Source organism: Bolinopsis microptera, chromosome 11 (assembly GCF_026151205.1).
Source record: "Bolinopsis microptera isolate Bmic1 chromosome 11, MBARI_Bmic_1.0, whole genome shotgun sequence".
Classification (NCBI taxonomy): Eukaryota; Metazoa; Ctenophora; class Tentaculata; order Lobata; family Bolinopsidae; genus Bolinopsis; species Bolinopsis microptera.
In genome coordinates this window covers 1,324,974-1,346,673 of record NC_087082.1, presented here as the reverse complement: position 1 = coordinate 1,346,673, position 21,700 = coordinate 1,324,974, and the positions used below count along the sequence as shown (strand labels likewise).

Genomic DNA, 21,700 nt, shown 5'->3' with positions numbered 1-21,700 from the left:
TCGATTCAAATTACCAAGACTTAATTTAACAAAAATCTTTATAATTCTGTAAGATTTCTGAGGGCGATGTAAATAGATTATGATCATGGTAGCATGACTATTTATTTTCGATTTTGACTGAAAAATGATGCCAATTTTGTCTAATTATTCCTCAACTTTTGGTCAAATGGGCATCGATGGGGTTGCCCTCATGGCCCATATATATATACTAGCCTAGACTAGAGTATCCAAAGTTTTATACTGGGGGGGGGGGGGGGGGCCAATGGCATAAATGGAGAATTACTCAAGGGTTTTTCCATTTTCTCCATAGAAAAAGTCTCCATTTTATGCCATTGGCCCCATCCCCTACTGTCTTTTCTCTTCAAGTTTCTCAAAATTGGTAATCATGGTAATGATCACGGATCCCTATCAACAATAAAATAAATTCGTTCACCAAAATGACAGTTTAAAAATATTTCAAGTTTACTCGTGCTACAGTCGGTATATAATCAGAAGATAATGAAGCCACTTTCCCAGGAATGATGGGGAGGCTATGTAAAGGAGGCTGTATGATTGGACCGTCAATCCTCAACTCTGACTTGTCCCGTCTTGCGGAGGAGTGTCAGAGGATGTTGGACGCTGGTGCTGATTATCTACACCTTGATGTTATGGACGGTCATTTCGTTCCTAATCTCACTTTCGGTAATTAACTAGCTCAATTTCGTGTTACTTTTAATAAATGATATAGCCATTCTCGTTTAAACTTTAAAATCTCTATTGGACTGTGAATTTAAAATAAAAATGAATAGTCTTGAACGATAATTCAAGATAATATCGTTTAAAATACCATCTTGGTAACCTGACCGTGTACCTTGATTCAGGAGCCCCTGTAGTAGCATCATTGCGTGACAAATTCCCCGGAGTACTGTTCGAAGTGCACATGATGGTTTCCAACCCAGAGCAGTGGATAGATGACATGAGCAAGGCTGGTGCTGATATCTACACTTTCCATCTGGAGTCTTCTGAGAACCCCCACCAAACTATTCAGAAGATCAGGAGTAAAGGGATGCATGTAAATATTATTATACTTTTGTAAATATTATTATACTTTTGTAAATATTACTTTTGTTAAAGTGGCATATTTGCACTGAAACTCTTAAAGTTGTGTTATAAAATTGGTGGAGATCATCTCAATTGGGCTGGTCATTCAGAGAGAACGTTAATTAATAACTCACCCTAATTCACTTGATAACCTAAATATTGCATGATATCTGTGACTGAACCCGGCCCTGTTGACAGGCCGGATGTGGGATAAAGCCCAAGACCCCAGTAGAACCGTTATCTGAGCTAGCTCCACTGCTGGACGTACTACTGGTCATGACTGTTGAACCAGGCTTCGGAGGACAGAGCTTCATGACTGATATGATGCCTAAGGTACGATTTGCAATTAGTACTATAATACGATCAGATTATACGTGATATATAGACGTAGATTGAGTAACAGTTAGGTGGATATGTGGTACAAATTTGTTTTTGTGGTGAACTATGAAATTGCCAAGGAGAGAGATTTAAGATGATTTTGAAAAAAGTCAATTAAAAACTGTCTAGTATATTTTTAAAAGTATTTTACAAAAATTATCGCATACAGTAAAAATATCATTGCATAATAAAATCATTGCATTGCATACAAATATTCAACAAGTTAATAATCATTATTAATTATTAAATTTGAGATCAAACTGTACAATTTTTCCAATATCAGCAAATTAACAAACAAATAATACTTAGTAGGTACAAGAAAACTTTATTTATTAAAAAAAACGAAATCTTGTTTCCAAGTCCAAAAAAACTTATGTTGTAAATCCTTTAGCATCATATTATTATTGTGTCAACAATAACAATCTCATAATCTAAGCTAAGTTGAATAAATCAGAGTCATCTGGTTATTAAATATCACTCATACATCTAATCAACACAAGATATTTTCAATGATAAGCGTAATTTTCCTAATCGATTATATTGCAGTTGTCTAAGAAATCATTCAAAAATACTTTTAAAATGATATCTACTGTCCGTACAATCATGATAAGCTGATAAAACCGTAGCGTAGGTGATATAAGTTCAATATTTAAACGATCAAGTTTGACGAGCGAGTTTCATTATTGTCCTAATCGCACTGCAAGGGAGTGAAATTAATGTATTCTACTATACATATTCTGCAAAAAATCATAGTATGTGATTAGTCAAAATACCAGCACTCTTACTAACACAACTGCAGTAATTGTATGATAATAAAAAACACTGGTGAGTTGTTACACATTGTTTCTAGATTGAGATCAAGTCAAAAGTTTCTGATATTGTATCATGACGTGTCACGTGTTCATTACTCAATATTCATTGTCAGCAGGTGTTGTATCACGTGTTGTATCACGTGGTGTATCACGTGGTGTTGTAACACGTGGTGTTGTAACACGTGGTGTTGTATCACGTGGTGTTGTATCACGTGGTGTTGTATCATGTGGTGTTGTATCACGTGGTGTAACACGTGTTGTATCACGTGGTGTTGTATCACGTGGTGTTGTATCACGTGTACGTGTTGTATCACGTGGTGGTGTATCACGTGGTGGTGTATCACGTGGTGGTGTATCACGTGTACGTGTTGTATCACGTGGTGTTGTATCACGTGGTGTATCACGTGGTGTTGTATCACGTGGTGTTGTAACACGTGGTGTTGTATCACGTGGTGTTGTATCACGTATTGTATCACGTGTTGTTGTATCACGTGATGTTGTATCACGTGTACGTGTTGTATCACGTGGTGGTGTATCACGTGGTGGTGTATCACGTGGTGGTGTATCACGTGTACGTGTTGTATCACGTGGTGTTGTATCACGTGGTGTATCACGTGGTGTTGTATCACGTAGTGTTGTAACACGTGGTGTTGTATCACGTGGTGTTGTATCACGTATTGTATCACGTGTTGTTGTATCACGTGATGTTGTATCACGTGTACGTGTTGTATCACGTGGTGGTGTATCACGTGGTGGTGTATCACGTGGTGGTGTATCACGTGTACGTGTTGTATCACGTGTACGTGTTGTATCACGTGTACGTGTTGTATCACGTGGTGGTGTATCACGTGGTGGTGTATCACGTGGTGGTGTATCACGTGGTGTTGTATCACGTGATGTTGTATCACGTGGTGTTGTATCACGTGGTGTTGTATCACGTGGTGTTGTATCACGTGGTGTTGTATCACGTGGTGTTGTATCACGTGGTGTTGTATCACGTGGTGTTGTATCACGTGGTGTTGTATCACGTGGTGTTGTATCACGTGGTGTTGTATCACGTGGTGTTGTATCACGTGGTGTTGTATCACGTGGTGTTGTATCACGTGGTGTTGTATCACGTGGTGTTGTATCACGTGGTGTTGTATCACGTGGTGTTGTATCACGTGGTGTTGTATCACGTGGTGGTGTATCACGTGTACGTGTTGTATCACGTGTACGTGTTGTATCACGTGTACGTGTTGTATCACGTGGTGGTGTATCACGTGGTGGTGTATCACGTGGTGGTGTATCACGTGGTGTTGTATCACGTGATGTTGTATCACGTGGTGTTGTATCACGTGGTGTTGTATCACGTGGTGTTGTATCACGTGGTGTTGTATCACGTGGTGTTGTATCACGTGGTGTTGTATCACGTGGTGTTGTATCACGTGGTGTTGTATCACGTGGTGTTGTATCACGTGGTGTTGTATCACGTGGTGTTGTATCACGTGGTGTTGTATCACGTGGTGTTGTATCACGTGGTGTTGTATCACGTGGTGTTGTATCACGTGGTGTTGTATCACGTGGTGTTGTATCACGTGGTGTTGTATCACGTGGTGTTGTATCACGTGGTGGTGTATCACGTGGTGTTGTATCACGTGGTGTTGTATCACGTGGTGTTGTATCACGTGTTGTATCATCCTGTCTGCACCAGGATGTGGCTCGTCTGATGTACCCGATATATCGTTCCCTCAGTTCCGGCTTTCTGCTGATGATTATGATGGGGTAGACAAACGCGTATATCAGGGGGAGGGTGAACAAAGCAAAGAACAGCAATGCGCATTGCACCCGCCACCCATCCTCACGAAAAATCCATCATCGTGATGGTCTTTTACGCTCAATTTTGGGTGGATAGCAAAAAATACGAATCCTATAATTAAGAAAGTGACATGACAAATAAAGAAAAGAATTGAGATAAGAAAAACGGTAATTGAAACGTGACGAGTTGGGTTGGGTAAAGACGAGTTGGAGTGGTCGTCCTGAAACGATATTCGGAAATGTTTTATCTGGATCATCATACAGATCAATTGAATCACAGATGGTACAGCATAATAGAGGAATCCCGTCGTATAAAATGCAATTGCGATCTGTTCGTGATCGTGACTGAGATTGTTTTCAGTTCCGATATCAGTACATCTTGCATATCCTCCGTGGTCAGGTCTACATATTAATCCTGCAGATGTTAATGCTCCTGGAACCATGAATACAACTAACATCCATAAGAACGGCGAATTGATGTTCTTAGGATCACTCCAAATTTCTGAGGAAATAGCAGCAATAGCGACAACAGTATCTGAAATATGGAGCATGGTTATCAGCAAGCAGAGACAAGTGGTGACTCTCCTAATACGTGTCACGTTCAGCCTTTGGAAAGGGTTGGCTACGTTTAAAGTAAAGGTAATAGTCAGCACCATATTGAAAAGTCCGGAGCAATTGATGCCAGGTAAAGCAGTTAGCATGTAGTAAAACAAGCTGTTGTAGAGGACAGCTATCTCAAGGTGTCCTGTGAAGACGAGGATGCTAACGATTGAAAGTATTAGTTCCCCTTGTGCTTTTAGGATGTCCGCGATTGCAATTCCCATAAACAAACTGGGCACAAACTTGGCTCTGTCTCGGTAGAAGTCGAAGAATATTACAGTGTTTTGGGCGAACACTAAAACACACAGAGGAATTGTAAGAGGCGCTAGTTCGTAGAAACCACCTTTGAATATCAGTTCCTGCTGGGACTCGAGTATGTAAGTTAGCCTGGACTCGTTTACTAGGATTTCATGGTTGGGTGTCATCATTGTCGAAGTATCTTCTAGAAATTATAAATTTGAGTATAACGATTATTAAATTCATATCTGTACAAATAATAATAATAAAAGTCTGAATAAAGATATAACATGCATTATAATAACAATAACCACGGCCAAAAGAAGCAAAAACAACATTAGAACGCGGCATTAATCTCGATAATAGTGTGACACCATATCCGTCGATAACAATCTAAATTATTTAATAAATATGCAGCTTTTCAGCAATAAAGCTTTCGATCTACTTTGCACTGTAATTCATCTAACTATCTAAGCTAAATTCTGATACCAAGCATAACGTTAAGACATTAAGAAGTCTGATCAACCTGTGTGTTGAGTCAGAATGTCTAAGAATCTCCAATTAGCGATGAGGGGTGCCGTCACGTGACTAGTAATAAGATAGTGCCGGTTACTCGGTATCAGTTGAACTCTGAGTAAAGTGATTGATATATTGTCGGGAAATACCGTGTAAACTATATACTGTATGTGGGTACTAGTCAATGTAGCGTGTCACTGTTGCAACTTGCAAGACAACCCAATCACTAGAATTTGGGGAGCAATATGATCTTTTCATTGGGGCATAATTTACCCGGGCTACGTAAATCGACAAGATCAGGCACACAACAAATCAACTACCGAGAATAAACTAAGGAATAAATAAAACCAGACGGTTAGCACACTAGTCACTATCAACCATATGCCACTTTTTTCACTGCCCATTCACTGTCATATTAATAGCATCATATAGATAGCGCTAGCAGGTGCTGATAAGACATGGGCTCAGTTATTCTTTTTTGTTTTAACCTCAAGTAGCTTATAAAACAGTGCGTGTGATCATCTGTCGTATCAAATCAAATTATTTGTCACTATATGTTAATAAATCATGATATACAAGTTTTAATTTTTAAAGTTTCTGTTTTTGTTTTTAATGAATAGACGTAATCAACATTTTCAATTTTCATATTCACACATATTAAATAAAATTATATTGTTATGTATTATATTATTTTGTAAACATTGGCCGGGTACCAAAAACCGGTCCCCAAACAAACAGGAACCGCCTGGGGAGGCCGAGGGGGGTCTAGGCCTGCTTAAAAGGTTGTAAATTTCGATCACAGCATACGTTGAGTGAAAACTGCGTTCCATCGTAATATTTTAGTTTTACAGCACTACCTGCTATTTGCTCAATGTTGAACTTCTCTGACGTAATCCTGGTCTCCACAAACACTCTCCGAATGGGAAGTTTTTGGAGCAGAATATCTGCACTGATCAGTAGTAACACTTTTATTTCCTGCCTTTTTTCCGTCTGAGAGCGGATTTCCTGTATATGATATGTCCCCTCTCCTAAACCTGAACAAATGAACAGTTTTTAAAGCTTGCTTTTTCCTTGGTTACGCCAACACTCATGAAAGGAAGCAAATAGGCACACAAATTATCGTCGTATTTCAGATGGTCATGTGGGTTGTGGCAAAACATGTTAAACGAGACTGTTCATGTACGGCGCTATGACATATTGATTAAGTACAGTGCGCAAGAAATGGCGCGGCGCGCGCGATTATATTAAAATATTATATAATTTTATTCGACGCGATATTATGTATATATTATGTGCGATATGTACCGATAGTATCAGATAGTGGATTGGTAAAATCTCCCAAGTTCGTATATTATATAGATCAGCTCGCTCCGAGCGTCTTTTGGTATTCTAAACCTCGTTAAAAAAATTCTATTAGATTTTCGGCGTCCCGATTCCCAGAATGTTTAGGAAATTATTCGAGCTCATCCATTCTTTAGGGTTACCTTCTGTCGTGTACCTAATTAACAGCGATATTATGCTGTTCTTGTAAATCTTGATCTTGTGAAATGATACAGGCGATACATCTTTCACGCAATCACTCGTAGATGCTAACATTGGATCTTTGTAGAACAGCGAGGACCTAAAATGGATATTGTAATACCTTGAGAGCCATGGCCTGCTGTTTCACGATAAGATCCTAAGGTTGGTGCATCATTTGGGATAGTTTCGCGTATTGAGAGTGGGATGGAGTTAAAACAGAAGATCTTAGCCAATACGCTTGGAGAGCAGCCACATAAGAGGAAGAAGGCCAATAATAATAAGGATAGAAGTATCGTCCGCATAGTTGAGAATTACCATTTGTACGAGGATGATGTTTTAACGTTTCTTGATTTGCTGTAGAGTGCCATGTGAAATGTTTATGTAATGATATTATTTTATTCGGGTTTTGACAAAATTGATTGATGACATTGTGACTTATGTTAACTTTAAGCGTTCTCTATAACCCTGCGTGTTTAATGTTTTGTGAGTAAAGTTACAATGAATTCGAAATCAGGATCACTAAAATGATTGGAATATAAGTTTTTACAATTCGAAGTAAGTTGTGTGATTTGGCAGGTTTTGTAGCATTACAAGTCCAACATTTAGGACGGTGTATATTTTCATGATAAAGTGAGTCATGTGATCGTGTTAGGAAACTTCCGCCCTTGTGTCCTTCGCCCACGTGACTTCCGCCATAGTATCCTATCAGATACCCGGCCTATCTAATAACCAATTTCATTGATAAAATGAGGTAGGTCCGTGTGGGAGGCACCAGCGAGGAAAAATTAATTACATTTGTAGTGCAGTAAGCTCTGTTCCAAGTTTCTTATTTCCAAAGTTAAGAAATCAGTATGGAAGGTAATTAGAAATAATTACCTTTATTCGTTATAAAATTTCGTTGCCATGGGTGTAAACACTTCAAGGAACATTTAATTTATTTTTTATCTCGATTCCTATTTTGTGAGGAGTGATATTAAAATCACGCCATGTTTTGTTTGTTACTGCTGTGGATCGTAACTGTTTGCGGAAACTCCCAGGAAGTTGAGCTAAAACGGTTTCCTCCTAAAGATCCTGAGATCTCAACCCTGTTGCAGGAGCTCACTGTATTAAAACAAGAGCTGCGAGAGGAAGCCCTAACCCTCCGAGAGGAAGCAACCGGTCTTCAGAAGGAATCACTTAGTTTGCGTGAAGAGATCCTCACCCTCCGGAAAGAGTCCTTTCAGATGCAGAAGGAGATGTATGACCTGATAAAATCTCAACGTGATCAAACAACAAACAGTAGCGGAGCTAAAGAGGTGCTCACTGACCTGGTGCAGGAAGTACAGGAGCTGAAGAGCCTGGTCTCTGATAACCAGGAAACCTCATTGCAGCAGTGTGCAGTGCAGCTACCCCAGGTTCAGTTAAATCTGGTGAAGCTGCTGAAGGTGGTTGATGTGATGAGGTCGGAGGTAAGACTGATCTCCCAGCAGAAGTTGGCGTGGCAGAACTCCACTCATGGCGAATGGCAGCCTGACTTTGTAGTAGATGGGGTTTACACCCTCTCCAGGGGTTACACTTCTGACAATCCATTCCAACACACTGCTAACACAAATAATGTGGTCATGGTGGATCTAGGAGCCACTTTCAAGATCCATACTGTCAAGTTGTGGAACAGATTGGACTGCTGTAAGGAACGTCATATTGGTGTTGACGTTTTCGCGGGAGAAACACTTATCGGTACCATCACCGACCAGAGGCATCTTTTCAATTTCCCTGTTCAAGACACAGTTTACGCTTCAAAGGTTTACTTGAGAAAGAGAAATACCGGAACCATGAATTTTATTGAACTGCAGGTCTTTGGAACTGGCCCTTACGCTGACGATGAGGTCTTATCGGGATAATTCATGCTGAACAGCTGGATTTGTGACTATCATACAAAGAATTAAAGAATATAAGTCCTTATTTTTCGTTAGCAACTGTTTTTGTTTGGTTTAAAATTATGGATTAAATTGTTTTGATTTTACCAATTTTTGCAAGAAATGCAATTTCAAGATTTTTTTTATCAGGGCGACTAATAACATTCACCAGTGAGTCTAAAGGTCTAAAGATTCATTCTGGCTAAATAATCAAATACTGTTAATAATTTAGCCAAATATTTAATAAGCATGGATAGAGCTATTGGAAATTCTAATCTTGCAGTAATTAAAAATTTACATAATCGTTGTAAAATCGAGTATGGGTAAATTTATTAAAGATAATTATTGATTATTCAAAGATAACTCGATTATTCAAAGATATCTTGTCGTATTTTCTCCTCAAATATAACTCATCAATAGGAAATATTCATTAAATCTTTAAATATTTTCCGAGCATCCTTGTTTTCTTCCTGTTCCAGTCTCAGGCTTCAGTAACGTATGAGTGCTCTCGTGTCCACACGAAAGACAAAATTTAAAAAAATATATTATTGTTCTCTATGACTGGTTAAACACTTATAGGAGCACAATAGGGACCGTGAGTCATGCCTGAATGTGTTGTTCAACCCAGAATCTTTTAATTTTCATGAAAAATTTGGAACCATTTGTGCATTACTCTCATTTTCATTTCTTTCTGCACTTGGATATGAGTTAGTGGCACACTGTTGGGTCAACTCAGTACCTCCTCCAGCACTTGACAGCCTAAATCGAGTGCTGTCCTGTTGCACTGCGGGTGCTTTTATCCTTTAATGACATTAATTGAATGGACATCTGCAAGGGCATGAACTTCCGCAGAATCGCATCCCGATCCGTACAGTACTTCGGAGCAACAGATTACCGCTATGGGTCAACCGTGCATCAGGCCAGAAACTATCCTCAGAACTCCGTTATTGACCACATTTTTACAAACATTTCGAATGCATTAGATGACCCTACGTTTAATAAGGAGCAGGTAACTTGTCTAATCACCAAATATGAAAACGGCAAGTGCCATATACCCTTCCACAGTGATGATGAAAATGAGGTCACTGGTGACATCATTACACTCAGTCTTGGGGCTTCTAGAGACCTGGTATTTCGTAGCAAAGTCGGTCCGGTCAAACAACAGATCCACAAACTTGATCATGGATGTGTGTATGTGATGACACGTGAATCACAGAATTTCTGGGAGCATGGTATATTGCCACAACCAGAAACTCAGGACTGCAGAATATCGCTTACGTTCAGACGCCTCTCTCAGAATACCCCCCCTCGCAAAAAAATCCCGAGGATCCACGAACCGATTCATAAGCCTACAGTTACTGAGCAGTCTCAACCTAAGGAGCGTCTATTATTCTTGACGGACTCGCTTCTCAGAGATGTTCCTTTCGACCTTCCTAACGTACACTGCATCAAACGCGAAATGTACCAGTTATCCAAAATTTTAGATCACGAACAGTATATTTCTGGCTCTAAAATTGTCATAATTTCTTCTGGTATAAACGATTTATCTCGCTATGACCACCACCACCACTCCCTTTCATGTGATTTTAAAAGAAATATTGATTATCTAATTGAGAAATATCCTAACACGACTTTTATATTTAATTCTTTAGTTCTCACACGTTTCTCGTGGCTTAATGAGGAGGTTAAGCTTTTTAACAGTTTTATTTTTGAACTAAGCAATAGAGTGTCCAAGCTATGGTTCTTTGACTCGCACCATATTTGTACTGTTTTATACCAGAGAAGAGAGGTCATTGTAGATCCTGATGGAAACGGAATCCACCTAACAGTACTGTCCAAGAGAGAGATAGCTCGCTCTCTTGCTACCTGTGTCAAAGAATTTATGGGGCGCAGCTACTTAATTCGAAAACACTGGCCGCTAAGACGGGAGTATGTTTCTTCATTGGGCAGACCTTAGAACAGCAATACAATATACAAACATACTACATCGAAAATTTGGACATAATTATTAATCTACTAAGAATCGTACAGTATACGAACCATGTCTTATCTGCACCAGCTTACGGCTAATCGAAATCTTATCTTTACTAATTTGAATCACGTAATCAGACCACTAAGTACATACACTTACAAGTTACAAATACAGAATACAAGTCACATTCACATTTCACATACTTCAATTAACTTTTTAAACTTATTCCCACAGAATAACACTTAACTGAATTGATTTCTCTAGTTAGGAGCTGAAGTTAGGGACCCGGACAGAGTGTTCACAAAACCTCGCACGTTTTCTCACTCTTCCCTGGCCCCATTTTCTTGGCTCACTCATCTGGAGTAGATACTTTCAGTAACTGTTTTTCCGTGTACTTTATTATATATTAATATACAGTAGCAAACCTATATCTACATTTAAACAAGAGTATCATTTACAGCCAAAAAATGGTAGTTATCCGAAGTAGTAAAAATAGCTGTAAGGCCTGTACAAAGCGCCTAGTCTCACACAAGATAAGCATCACTTGTAGTATCTGTTATATGACATATCACCCAAAATGTGCTCACCTAACACCTAGCGACATAACTGAACTTACTGGAGAATGGTCTTGCTACAGCTGCATTTCAGAAATTCTTCCAGTGGGCGCCGTCATGCCTCTATTACCATCACGGCCTATACAAATCCCAGTCTCCAATAAACGAGAAAAATGTCACACTTGCACAAAAATTGGGAATGTAAGACAAATGACCAAATGTTGCTACTGTGACAACCTATCCCACACAAGATGTTCTGCTGGCTCAACAGGCTGCAAAGAATGCTTGAGAAAAATTTTCCCAGCATATGATGTCTCCATTAGACAGCTTCACATGATAAATCTCAGTAACACTATTAGGTTTAACCCCTTTAATCGCGACCACCTATCAAATCAAATAGGTGATCGTGATGATACTGATGCTGATTTGAATCCATGGGAAACAACGTCTAGTCTTCTAAATAACTGCAAATACTATACCGCGAAAGCAATAAAAAATACGAAGGAGTATGAATTAAAACTTTTCTCGCTAAACGTTAGGTCACTTAATGGGAACATTGAAGAATTTCGGGAGAATATAGATCAATACACAAAATACGACGTTCTCTGCTTCAATGAAACAAATTGTAACACGGAATGTTTGCCTTTTCAGGGAGAGGAGCTCGAACTAGACGGTTTCTATCCACCGTATGTTCAGACTCCCGCCAGAGCGTCAAATCGTGGTGGAGGATTAGTTATATATGTTAACAAAAAACTATGTGAATTATCTGACATAAACGTTAAGAGCGCTCTATGTTGCCACGATAATCCTAAGATAGGAGAATTCTTGGTTGCAGAACTTACCTTGAAAGGGCACAAAAACGCGTTAATCTGTAATATATATCGCTCTCCAAGTGGGGATTTGAATGGTTTCCTTGAACAATTAAAAATTTTCCTCCGTAACTTAGCAAGACATCGAAACAAAAATATCATACTGGCCGGTGATACTAACATAGACCTACTAGATTACGGGAGAATAGACTCTGTCACTAAGTATGTGGACACTCTAGCAGAGCATGGGTTCGCTCCTGTGATATCTAGACCAACTAGAGTCACAGATCACAGTGCGACAATCATTGACCATATTTTCGTCAATAATTGCCACGCTGTTACAAAATCGGGAGTAATTTCTGAGTCAATCTCTGACCACTTGGCAACTTTTGTCACAATCATGGTTGATCAGAATAGGCTCAGTTGTAAACTTCAAGAAGATACAACAGAAATGTCTTCTCGAGTAATAAACGATGACAGTATCCAAAAGTTCGAGAACGACATTTCTGCGGTAGACTGGAACTTGGTTAATAACTATGATTCTGTAGATGAAAAATTTGAGGCTTTCGATAAAAAATATAGTGAACTATACGACCGAAATTTCCCAATTAAGGCAAAAAAGAGTAAACCAGGCCGCCGTAAAAACACAAAGCCGTGGATCCAAGAATGGTTACGGTGCGCATGTGATCGCAAAAATAAATTTTATGAAGATTTTGTCACAAACCCGACCACTGAAAATGATATTAGGTACAAGAAAATGAAGAAATTTGTGAATAAACACGTGGATAAGGCCAAAAACAAATATTACAACGCGTACTTTACAAAATATTCTAGCGACAGCAGAAAACAATGGCAAATGGTTAATAACTTGTTAAACAGAAAGAAAAAAGGCAAAATTAAGATAAACAAAATTAACTATAATGGGAGCGAGATAACAGATTCTCAGCAAATTGCGAATAGCTTCAATGACTATTTCTGCAATATAGCTGAGACTCTTAAGAGAGAAAATGGTCTCGTATGCTCTGAGGGCAGGACTATCGTAACAGAAACTCAAGATAGCAAATGCCAGCGGAGCATGAATCTAGAAGATTCGTCCGCATCAGAAATAATTGAAATAGTTAAGGGTTTGAAGATTAAGTCGACTTCTGATATGAGTATACTTCCCCTGAAAAAAGTGAGCAATATACTTGCACCAGTGCTTAGCTGCCTAGTCTCTGCGTCTCTACATCAGGGGAAGTTTCCGCATAAATTGAAAATCGCGAAAGTAGTTCCACTTCACAAAGGTGGGTCACGTGCTGAAGTTTCAAACTATCGACCTATCTCACTACTCTCATGTTTCTCAAAAATCTTTGAAAAAATTATGCAAGCGCGACTATTAGATCACTTAAAGACAGAGAAAATCCTATTTGACTCTCAATACGGATTTCGGGCTGGGCACAGCTGCGAACATGCTTTACTAGAAGCCCAAAACCATATTCACAGGGCACTAGAAAAAAAGCAGGTCACAGCACTGCTTCTATTGGACTACAGCAAGGCCTTTGACATGGTTGACAGCAGTATTCTTCTGAGAAAACTTGAGCACTATGGAGTTCGGGGGTTGGCTTTATCTTGGTTTCACTCATATCTAACCGATAGAGAGCAATACGTGAGCGTCAACAACTGCAAGTCCTCTCACCTCAAACTTAACTACGGAGTACCACAGGGCTCCATTCTCGGACCAATTCTGTTCATAATCTACATCAACGACCTTCCTCAGATTAGTAATTTAGCTAAACATATTTATTTCGCTGACGACGCAAACCTAATAATAAGTACAGATACATTTGAACAACTTAATGCATTGGTGAATGAGATTCTGACTTTGATAATTGATTGGGCTACTAATAACGGGCTTAAATTAAATGCTAGCAAAACTAAATATATGATCTTTACAAATAAAAAAACTAAGGATATAGAAATCTACATGGGAGGTGAGCGACTAAAGCAAAGTTATCACGAAAAGTTTCTTGGCGTGATCATTGATACTAAGCTAAATTGGGCCCACCACATTAGACATTTAGCCACTAAAGTATCTAGAAATGCGGGTATTCTCTACAAACTCAAAGGCTCAGTACCTAACAAAGCACTCAAGTTGATATACAACAGCTTTGTTCAGTCTCACTTGTACTACTGCTGCACAGTTTGGGGAACAAGATCGCTAAACTCCGTTAAAAGAGTCTTCTCGGCCCAGAAAAAGGGCATTCGCGCTGCAGATAACCAATACCACCGCTATTTTTATGACAAAGATCTGAATAGCACACCTTCACACACAAAGGAAATTTTCAATAAACTAGAAGTATTAGCTTTACCGAACGTGATAGCTAAATGTATATTATGCTTAATGCACAAAGTTTATTCTAACACTGCACCACCAAATATTATAAGAATGTTCACTGTTTCAAACTTAAACGCACCTAGAAGAGAACCTGAGTTCTTTGCAGTACCATTTAACCGTTTATGTAATTCAGACAAGAGCATTTCTTACATTGGGCCTAAGTTATATAACCAAACAGTCAACATTATTAACAAGGACATAAAATATGTCACCACTTGCCTACAAGACAAATTCCTAAATTCATTCAAGTCTACAGTCAACAAGCATGTGCTTACTGCACAAGCACATAAACCGGATGACAAGGACTGGGACAACTCAAATTTCGTACTTTTAGAAATTTAAATAATTTGGTACAACATACGTTGATCATAATAACGAGCAACAAAACTTTAACCTCATAACAAAATATGACTATCTTCGAGCATTTTTTACAATGCTATCGACACCGCGCAATTTCACTGTCATTTACAACTTTTAAAAGATAAAAATATCACCGCGCATTCTTCAGACCCTGTGTCGCTGTTCTAAATTTATGTCAAGAGATAAGAGTTATTTAAAATTCTTAATAGTACTATTTAAATTTGCTAATAGCATAATCATATTTTATACATTATTAATACTTTATACATTGTGTGCATATATTTATATTTGATTGTAATTAAAGATTTTAAGGCGTTAGTGCCGAGTAATGCCTTCGGGTAGTGCTCCTCAATCAATCTTCAAAACCTTTGATGTGAACAAGACAAACACAACCGGGTTGAAAACTGACAGAAATACACACGTCAAGATATTGAGTGAGAACATGACAGGTTTCATGTAGCGAGGGTTACTTTCACCTCCCGATGATTGTGTCAGTATGACTATCTTTGCTATTTGAGCTGTTGTTTGCAAGATTCCTCCGAAGTTTTGTGTTAGGATCCTCGCACTGCTTCTCACTCCGTTACGACTGGAAGGCACTGACAGTGAGTTTCTTCTAACTTTGATGAGATGAACTATAGTCAGAGCAGATGTGCCCAATGAGGCAAACTGACAGATTAAGTTAGGCCAGCTATGGACTAAACCATGAACTGCTGCATCCAGATTGAGAAAATTTCTCACAATTACCATCCCATAATTGCACAAAAAATAAGCCTCTTTTCCAAAGCTCATCCATGAACTAACACTCACAAGGTAGATTTGAAACGCGATCGCAAGAACTACGAACAATTTCACGTTGAGAATCTTAAATGGATATCTTATCTTGATGTACCTACAAATAGTCAGCACTGACACAACCATGACCGGGGTGTACATGACATCCCATATCACGACTGTTAGAACCTGACGCCAGGTTGTTACCTTTACACCATTACAAGGGTATTCCTCTACCTTCATTATGTAGAGTCCGGAGTTGAGGGGAATTACCAAGCAAGTAAGGGTGTCAAACACTGCAAGAACTTGGTATAGGAAGCTTGGGACAGAGAGGGGTTTCCTGTAGTTGTAGAAGAAGACTAGGGGATTGAGGAGTGTAGAGGTTATCGTGAGGAGGAGGAGGACTAGGAGGACGGTGATGTCGGGAAGTGTTGTGCCTCCTTCACTGAACAGAGCCATATTATCTTGGGGAGTAATTATCAATTTAGTTAACAATTTTACGTATAAATTAAACTTTAATAAGGTTAAGCCAAATCTGTTCATATCGTGGTTCAACCACGTTGTCAATCCAAATTAAGCTTAATATTTGTTTGAAAAAAACCCGCAGTTTTACCGTATAATTCGATACATTCAGAAATAAGAAAATCCAAAATTAAAAAGTAACTGTTGCTGGCAATAAGAACAACAATTAGTAAGAATATTGACGCTCATGTTATCTCTACACAATAGCTTTGTGAACAATAGATGCGGCCGCATTTCTTTTGTTGATGGCTACTCAATTTCCCGATCCGTGATGGCGTCTCTTATCATATTCCACATTACCTGGAGTAGTGGAATATCATGAATATGAAGATATGTGGCAGGTTAATAAGTGAAACAAATTCTTTGAAATATGATTGTCGATGAGCTGCGGAACAGTTTGGAGCGCGTGTTAGGAGGTCACTAAGATTTAATTGGAGACACACTTGAACGGAGAGATCCGGGATAGAACAAGTACTGTCAGCACATTTAGAGTCTTAACTTAACGAACTCTTAAAAAGAGTACGATATTGTTGTTTTTCTGTTAATTAATGTTTGCATGATTTAAATTCTTCAGGTTTTGATATACTCAAAATGTTTTAGCGTTCATTTTTCATTGCACAGATTTATATAATCGAAAAAGATTTTGTCAATCCAATTTCGAAAGGAATTTTTGTGTCCATAATTTTTTCTGTCAAATAATAATACATTATATACAAGGGTATAGAAATATGATATAAGAGTCAAGAAATTTGTATACAATTTGTCAAGTTGCCAAAGTTTCAAATTTGTATCTATTTCAGTTCTTTAATCCTACCATCTACCGCTGTGCTACGACCCCTTCACCCCTTGACAGTACCTTTTTACTCCTCTGGAAAACTCGCCTTCACAATCCTTACCAAATCATCCTGCTCCTTAGGAACTAGTCTCACAGGATCATTAAATCCCTGACCATCATAAGTGAGACTATACGTCATATCATTACTTGTCTTATCTTGTACCCAACACAGCAGCTCCTTTAGGAAGGATAGCATGCACTCCGGTCTCCAATAGTTTGATCCTGCCTTCTCCAGCTCTTTCATCGTGAATATCTGTATCTTCTCCAGATCTCCTACTCCTGTTCTGCGTCCAATGTAGACTGTGTCTATACCGAGAAGAGCACAGTGAGCCCAAATATTTCTGCATCTAAATTTTGTGAACTTTTCACGTTCTTGCCAATCTGTTTCACTTACTGCGGATGTTTTTATCTCAACGTAGTTCTCCAGGACATCCTGGTGATCCCCAGGTAATTGACAGCCGATCCTGGAGTTGGTTAGTAGTGTTAGAGGTCCTAGTTGGACAAGTCGTGGCATCCTGATATCAACATCCTCGCAAGCGTATCCGGGCGTTCTGCTCCCTCCTGTCTTCATCACATCCTCGAATACTTTACCCCAGTCTGCGTAATTGTCACCAACTGGCACACAATCATAGGGTTCGTCAGCACTCTCAAGGCACAGGGTGTTGTTGTATTTGTAAAGATTAACCTTCCACCCATTTTTTTTATTGTAGGGAGTCTGACATAACTTTTTTATCAAGTTCCGGCCAACCACTATGTCAACCTCACTCATACTGTAATTCACAGCTTCAGCCCACCTCAAGATCTTATCAACAGATGAGCACCCCAAAATTGGGTGATATGGTGCTTCTATTCTCAAACTCAGTGGTAGTTGAGTAGGAGCTTCTAGTTGAGGAATTCTGCACATTTCGGGGATATCGTCACCAGAGTGCACAGACCACACTGTCATGGGCTCCTCTGGGTTCAGGTCGTTGTATCTGCCTACTTCTTTAGCACTGAGGTGTCTCGTGTTTGTGCCACGATAATTTCTTGGCTTTTGGACCTCGAGCTGTTCCTCGGCCATATCTACTTTCCTGATAATAGTTCATTCGCCGTGTGAAATTTTTACTTAACCAGCTATCAAATTTATGCCAAACAAAGTTGAAGTAAGAAAACTAATTACCAATGATCTGATCAGACCTCAAAATCTTATACTAAGCAAGAATGGTCCAAAAAATACGGTCGTTCTGGTATCACAATATTATGTAGAGTCTTTAGCAGTTGCTTAGTTGTTGTCCGATAAAATTTACACGGAAGGAAAACGGCACACGGCATTATGCCATGAGATTGTAACATAAAACGATTACCTTAGTATTGCTGTACTTGAACCTTAGTATTGCTGTACAGCTACTATAAATCGATTGAGTATATATATATGTAATATGTAGTAGGCCTTACACTGTGCTTTCAGCAATACTCATAAGTATTTCCGTGGCTGTGGTTGCAATGCGCCTAGTCTACTGGAATGATTCTTCGGAATTTCGCTGGATTGTACAACTTTCGTCTTGGTAGATTCCATACACAAGGAAATTTTCCTTTTGGTTGGTAATATACTCAATGATGGGAGTATAGTGTATTGGCTATGCCCCGCTTACTAGTTTCGCTATTTCTAGTCCCCTGCTACACGGCATGTAAACAGGGATTGGCTAGTTAGAGACGGTCCGTGTAGGCCTTACACTGTGCTTTCAGCAATACTCATACATATTAAATACAATATGTAGATTTAGTTGAATAGTTCTATGCTACATAGTAACGGACAAAGCACATTTTTTACTGTCCTTAGAAAGTTAGAAATTATGTTTAACGAATAGCACTCTTCTTCTCAGTTGACCAACAATGACTGATGTATTTCCAGGAAATCTAAGTTTGACCCATATCTATAATATCTGAAATTTGTTGTACAATTCTGACACGAATAACTTGAGTTATTAAAGGGTAACTAAATTGAAACGAAACAAGAAATGAGGCTGCATTTCTTATGTGGATGGCTTCTCAATTTCCCGATCTATGATATTGATGGCGTCTCATATCATATTCCATATTGATTATGAAAATTATTTCTATTTCTATGCAACCCTATGCTTATCACTTATGCAAGCTGACACGGATCTGTGCACAATACGAACTCGAAATAAAGCGCAAATTACGAGAAATGAAATATGCGACACGGTGCGATGCTGAAAGAATAAGTGCCTCTGAAAATGGCACAGCTTCACGGTATAGATAGAAGTGGCCAAGATCTGCCCAGCAACAACCTACGGTGCCACATACACATCCTGTAAACATACACAATGCAAATGACAAAGGTCACACTCTGCAGAAGAATAATTGCAAAAATTTACATAACTGCCACTAGACTATGCGCTTAGTCAATAAAGACACCGTGGTTGTTATAAAAAGGAGATGATGAAGCAAGTATTCAGGAACATAGGCATGACACAAAGAAGAATGATCGGTGGGGATTGGGACCCACTTAAATCACCTTAACACAGTGCCCCTCAGTAATCCATCCTGTCACTCAAATTATTTGTTATATAGTAGTGTTGAAAGTACAAAACTGTATTAAAACTGGAAATGTAAGACTATATCTTCCATTAATGAGTGGGATGGACAATTTGCTTGACCAGTTTAGCGCCGCGCACCAACAGTAACTCAATCCAGAATATCGCACAAAAATAACTTTGCAAACATAATTATAACTTTATAATCACCACAGCAACCTTGTGCGCGGTTGGAGTGAGGACAGACGGTTCTTGACTCTTTTGTGCCTAGGGCACAAGAGTGCTGATGGGGAGGGGAGGAGGGCTTTTGTTTAAAACGTACATTGTAGATAATGAAAGATTTGGTACCGGCCAAACAAGCCTCCTACTAGTCCCCTGTCCCTTCAGAACGTGCAAAAGTTAAACTACTAAAGTACTAACATCAAACATTCAAACATTTCAACTCAAATACTATATATATTTTGTTGATTGTAATGTTGTGATTGCATAATTTATTGTAAATATGTTATATTTCAATATAATGTAACGCGATGGAAACATCTTAAGCGGGTAATATCCTGTCCAAACCCAGGATACATAACGTCATAACATGAAGACTTTGTTGTAACTTTGTATGAAAAGCATTAATAGTAGTATAATCATGAAGGAGATAACTTTACGTTATTCTATTGTCGGTTATAGAAATGAAATGCTACTCAAAATGGATTGAGAGAATGTAGAAAATGTAGAAAATTGAATGGGTACCGGTGTAAAATATCGAGAAAAAATGTGTAGATTTTCTATATCAGATCACTATTTCAATTGTAAATATACCCTACAAACACGGTCCTCAGACCTCAATAGAGGCTGAAAACTAAAAAAGGCTCTATTGAGCTATTGGAAGCTAATAGTATATACTTATAGTTACACGTGGTATAGTATAACGTTTCTAATATACAGCCTCTTATCACTAATGAATAGGAGAGCTAGGCGGCGAGTCGCACGTGTCTGTCGTTTCTACAATTATTATCTATCTTTAATTCTTTAATTACATACGTGGAGCACATATCATACTTAGTCTACAAAAATAATATATTCTTCAGCTGAGTCGCTGAATTCATCTACAACATAATTAATTTTATTATATAATATTATACTTATAAGACTTTTCAGAAAAATTATCAATTATCATTGCAACTAGTCTGTAGATAAGCGAAGGAGCCTTAATGGGAAAACGGGTGTTAATGCTATCAATGACTGTAAATTTTCTAAATTACTACCAAGAATTATAAACTATTTATCGATATTTAATGAAAATTATAAGAATTTAACTGAATTAATCTTGCAGGTGAAGTACCTGCGAGAGAGGCACCCGGATGCTAATATTGAGGTTGATGGAGGTCTGTCTCCTAAGACTATTGAGATAGCTGCAGAGGCGGGAGCTAATCTTATTGTGTCAGGTTCGTTGATCGATTGATAATGACGACTTAGCAATATAATTACCCTTTCTTTTGCGGTTAAATTTTAGATTTTGGTGGTACGAAAATATTATGATTTGTTTTTCAAAGAATCCCAAGATTTTGTTAATAAAGCTATAAGTTATTAAGTCAGCTTTGAAACTGTTAAATTAACATTACCGTGCTCCTCAGGCAGTGCAGTTGTTAAGAGCAGTGATCCTAAAGGAGTTATGACGCAACTGAGAGACGTTGTTAATAGATACAGGGACAGTGAGAAGGCAGAGGCTTAGATATTGAGACGTGTCTGAGAAGCTCTTTCCTTTTAATCACATTCCATTGAATCATCGCACAAATTTCATTTATTTATGTTTTTATTTGAATAGAGGATAGTTTTGATGGTTTCGTGTATAATCCAGTGTCTCTAATAGAACATGCCCAAACTAACTAAAAATATTTGTTCTTGTAACGTCATACCGAGACATAGTAAAGAATTTTTAAGTAGTTTTTGTGTAGGGAATAATAATATTTATAATGACGGGTATTTATTTTAGATTTTAACATACATATTTTAATCTTTTAAGTTTTATAGTGACTGTGTTACAATATTGTACATTTGGAGATATTTTCAATTACGTAAAAAAAGGTGCTCACTTTAATTGGTCGAATTATTTTTCAATTCTGTAATTTATCAGTC

General features: G+C 38.4%; 1 protein-coding gene across 1 annotated transcript; it reads left to right on the top strand.

The window, feature by feature from the left end:
• The first annotated feature begins 495 nt into the window (after positions 1 to 495).
• On the top strand, positions 496 to 21,662 carry LOC134822845 (ribulose-phosphate 3-epimerase-like). Its single transcript, XM_063834113.1, has 5 exons — positions 496 to 681; positions 861 to 1,051; positions 1,279 to 1,413; positions 20,898 to 21,009; positions 21,199 to 21,662. Exons 1-5 carry the CDS (start codon positions 519 to 521, stop codon positions 21,294 to 21,296), a joined length of 699 nt encoding a protein of 232 aa, XP_063690183.1. The 5' UTR covers positions 496 to 518; the 3' UTR covers positions 21,297 to 21,662.
• The last annotated feature ends 38 nt before the right edge of the window (positions 21,663 to 21,700 follow it).

What these genes read in the sequence shown, in the direction of transcription:
- LOC134822845 (XM_063834113.1), top strand. Translation starts at nt 519, where the DNA reads ATGATGGGGAGGCTATGTAAAGGAGGCTGTATGATTGGACCGTCAATC. An exon ending in TCAGGAGTAAAGGGATGCAT is followed by an intron (nt 1,052 to 1,278) that starts GTAAATATTATT and finishes CCCTGTTGACAG; the next exon opens with GCCGGATGTGGGATAAAGCC. An exon ending in AGCTAATCTTATTGTGTCAG is followed by an intron (nt 21,010 to 21,198) that starts GTTCGTTGATCG and finishes CGTGCTCCTCAG; the next exon opens with GCAGTGCAGTTGTTAAGAGC.